This window comes from Loxodonta africana, chromosome 2 (genome assembly GCF_030014295.1).
Source record: "Loxodonta africana isolate mLoxAfr1 chromosome 2, mLoxAfr1.hap2, whole genome shotgun sequence".
NCBI lineage: Eukaryota > Metazoa > Chordata > Mammalia > Proboscidea > Elephantidae > Loxodonta > Loxodonta africana.
Window position 1 is genome coordinate 219,766,752 of NC_087343.1, and position 3,338 is coordinate 219,770,089.

At 44.3% G+C, this 3,338-nt stretch overlaps 1 protein-coding gene across 1 annotated transcript; it reads right to left on the reverse strand.

Moving 5' to 3' along the window:
- Positions 1-1,629: 1,629 nt before the first annotated feature.
- Positions 1,630-2,988, reverse strand: LOC100653877 (beta-1,3-galactosyltransferase 5-like). The gene has a single exon (XM_003419050.3). It carries the CDS (start codon positions 2,980-2,982, stop codon positions 2,047-2,049), a length of 936 nt encoding a protein of 311 aa, XP_003419098.1. The 5' UTR covers positions 2,983-2,988; the 3' UTR covers positions 1,630-2,046.
- Between the last annotated feature and the right edge of the window lie 350 nt (positions 2,989-3,338).

Sequence of the window (3,338 nt, forward strand, 5' to 3'; positions counted from 1 at the left end):
GCACACCCATGTTCACTGCAGCACTGTTTATTTACAACAGCAAAAAGATGGACAGAATCAATGTGACCATCAATGGATGAATGGATAAATAAAGTATGGTATATTCACACAGTGGAAGAACAATGGTGAATCTGTGAAACATTTCACAACATGGAGGAATCTGGAAAGCATTATGTTGAGTGAAATTAGTCAGTTGCAAAAGGACAAATATTCTATGAGACCACTCTTACAAGAAGTCAAGAAATAGTTTAAAAACAGGAGAAAATATTCTTTGATGGTTCTGAAAGTGGGGAGGGAGGGAGAGGGGTTTTCACTAATTAGATAGTAGACTAAAACTATTTTAGATGAAGGGAAAGACAATGCACAATACAGGAGAGGTCAGCACAACTGGACTAAAACAAAAGCAAAGAAATTTCCTGAATACGACAGAACTCTTCCAAGGCCAGAATAGCAGGGGCAGGGATCTGGGGACCATGGTTTCAGGGGACATCTAGGTCAAATGGCATAACAAAATGTATTAAGAAAACATTCTGCATACCACTTTGGTGAGTGGCGTCTGGGGTCTTAAACAGTAGCAAGCGGTCATCTAAGATGCATCAATTGGTCTCAACCTACCTGGAGCAATGGAGAATGAAGAGCACCAAAGACACAAGGTAATTATGAGCCCAAGAGACAGAAAGCGGCACGTAAATCAGAGACTCCATCAGCCTGAGACCAGAAGAACTAGATAATGCCTGGCTATAACTGATGACTGCTCTGACAGGGAATAAAACAGAGAATCCCTGATGGTGCTGGAGAGCAGTGGGATGCAGACCTCAAATTCTAGTAAAAAGACCAGATTACTTAATGGTCTGACTGAGACTAGAAGGACTCTGGAGGGCATGGTCCCCAGACCTCCTGTTAGCCCAAGACTGGAAACATTCCCAAAGCCAGCTCTTCACACAGGGATTGGACTGGACTATATGATAGACAATGATACTGGTGAGGAGTGAGCTTTTGGCTCAAGTAGAGACATGAGTCTATGTGGGCAGCTCCTGTCTGGAGGGGAGATGAGAGGGCAGAGGGGCACAGAAGCTGGCTAAACAGACACGGGGAATATAGGGTTGAGGGAAGGAGTATGCTGTCTCACTAGGAGGAGAGCAACTAGGAGTACATAGGAAGGTGTATATAAATTTTCATATGAGAGACTGACTTGATTAGTGAACTTTCACTTAAAGAACAATAAAAAAAAAAAAGAAATGAAAAGAAGCATTGCATCAGGCAAATCGGCTGCAAAAGATCTCTTTGAAGTGTTCAAAAGCTAAGATGTCACCTTGAGGACTAAGGTATGCCTGACCCAAGCCATGGTGTTTTCAGTTGTCTCATGTGCATGTGAAAGCTGGACAATGAATAAGGAAGACTGAAGAAGAATTGACGCCTTTGAATTGTGGTGTTGCCAAATATTGAATATACCATGGACTGCCGAAAGAATGAACAAATCGTCTTGGAAGAAATACAGCCAGAATGCTCCTTAGAAGCAGCGATAGCAAGACTACATCTCATATACTTTGGGCAGGTTATCAGGAGGAATCAGTCCCTGGAGAAGAACATCATGCTTGGTAAAGTAGAGGATCAGCAAAAAGAAGAAGAAGCTCAATGACATGGATTGACACAGTGGCTGCAACAATGGGCTCAAGCATAGCAACAATTCTGAGGATGGCGTAGGTATGGGCAGTGTTTTGTTCTGTTGTGTGTAGGGTCGCCATGAGTTGGAATCGACTCTAGGGCACCTAAGAAGAACAACAACAGGCGTCTATCCAACACTTAGGACAGTAATGAAGGTCATCCAGGGGTGCTATCTACTATTGCTTGGGGCACCAAATGGAAATTAATCAGTGGTTTCATTTATGCTTATTTTCTAGCTTGGTTCTAGAGCCCTGCAGGCTATCATCCTTACTCTCCTCCCTCTCCCACCCTTGAGGACTCTCAGCAAGGCCATCCAACAGCTTCCTACAAGGATCACTGTGGGTTGTCTGACCTTTGTCCGGATGTGCCTTTAGGCTTCCCTCAGGAAACTGGGCACATTTCTCCCAGGGAGCTCTCCAGAGCCTGCCAATAGGTCGACATTTGTGGAGGTGTGATAAAATGGCAGGTCACAATTTTCTTAAAGCGACATGTGGAAAAGTGCAACCTTCCAGGGAAAAACGTCTGCTCCGAGTGAAGTTCCTCCAGCTTAATGTTCAGTTTCTCCAGGCAGAGCCCCACAAACACATCTTCTAATTTAATAAAGGGGACGCTCTCAGAAACATAATATACTTGGCTTGCAACATCACCAGAAAAAACATAGCCCGTGCCAGAGCAAAAAGGCGGGTACTTGTCCCACGGGTACTCCAATTTACTGACAAACCACTTACTAGAATTATCCCTAATTGGGAATTCATTCATTTTTAAGAAGCCAGTGAAAAACCTAGTTGTTCTGTTTTTCTTTAGAAGTAGTTCAGTCAGATAGTAGACGTTTACAAACATGTCACAGTCTGTCTTCATCACAAAGGCAGCCTCAGGGCAGTAGTGGTGGACCCATTCGATGCCCATCATGGTCTTCAGAGTCAAATTGAAATAGACGTCCACAAAGTCCTTCTGGATAATATCTCTGTATTGCTGGCCTTCCTGGGTCACTACTGTCATTTCCTGGTCTTTGGTTGTGATTCCCAGGAGAAAGAAGGTTTTTATTTGTTTTCCTTTCACGACCATCTCTCTTCCCCAAGTCTGCCTGATGGCCATCCGAGCGGCCACCTGTCTGTGCGAGGAAGTCACCAGCAGGACAAGGAAGGGAGGATTCTCTCTGCAGTCTATTTCCGGGAGCTGAAGGAAGTTCCCACTTTCTTTCTTGAAAACAAACAGCTCTTCTTTAAAAGGAGTCAGATTGTACACACTAACATACAAGCAAAGGGCCCCCAGAACCAAAATAAAAATGTGTGTACATCTCATCTTTGAGTAAGCCATCTGCAAGAAACAAAGTCAAATTATTAGATTTCAAAAGCGTGAGGGTATGTGTGGCTTCACTTTGGGTGGCTAAGGTGGGGGAGAGACCTGTGGCTCAGGAACCATGGTTCTGAAACTCTGGAATCCTGTTGCACATAGAAGTTGAGTTCTAGATGCAAAAATTTGAGCATAGAGGATTTCCAGCACCTTCTCTCCAGGGTGTAAGATGAAGAGCACCAGGAATCTCACACTGGTCCTGGCTCTGCCTCTCCCCAGCCTCACCCTAGAGGAGCCTCAGATTTTTTGTCTGTAAAAATAAGGGACCAGGTCTCTCACTAGACTCCTCATTGGTCCATCTGTCCTTGTCCTTCAGTGAC

Excerpts from the sequence above, each read along its gene's own strand:
- LOC100653877 (XM_003419050.3), bottom strand. The coding sequence starts at position 2,982 with ATGGCTTACTCAAAGATGAGATGTACACACATTTTTATTTTGGTTCTG.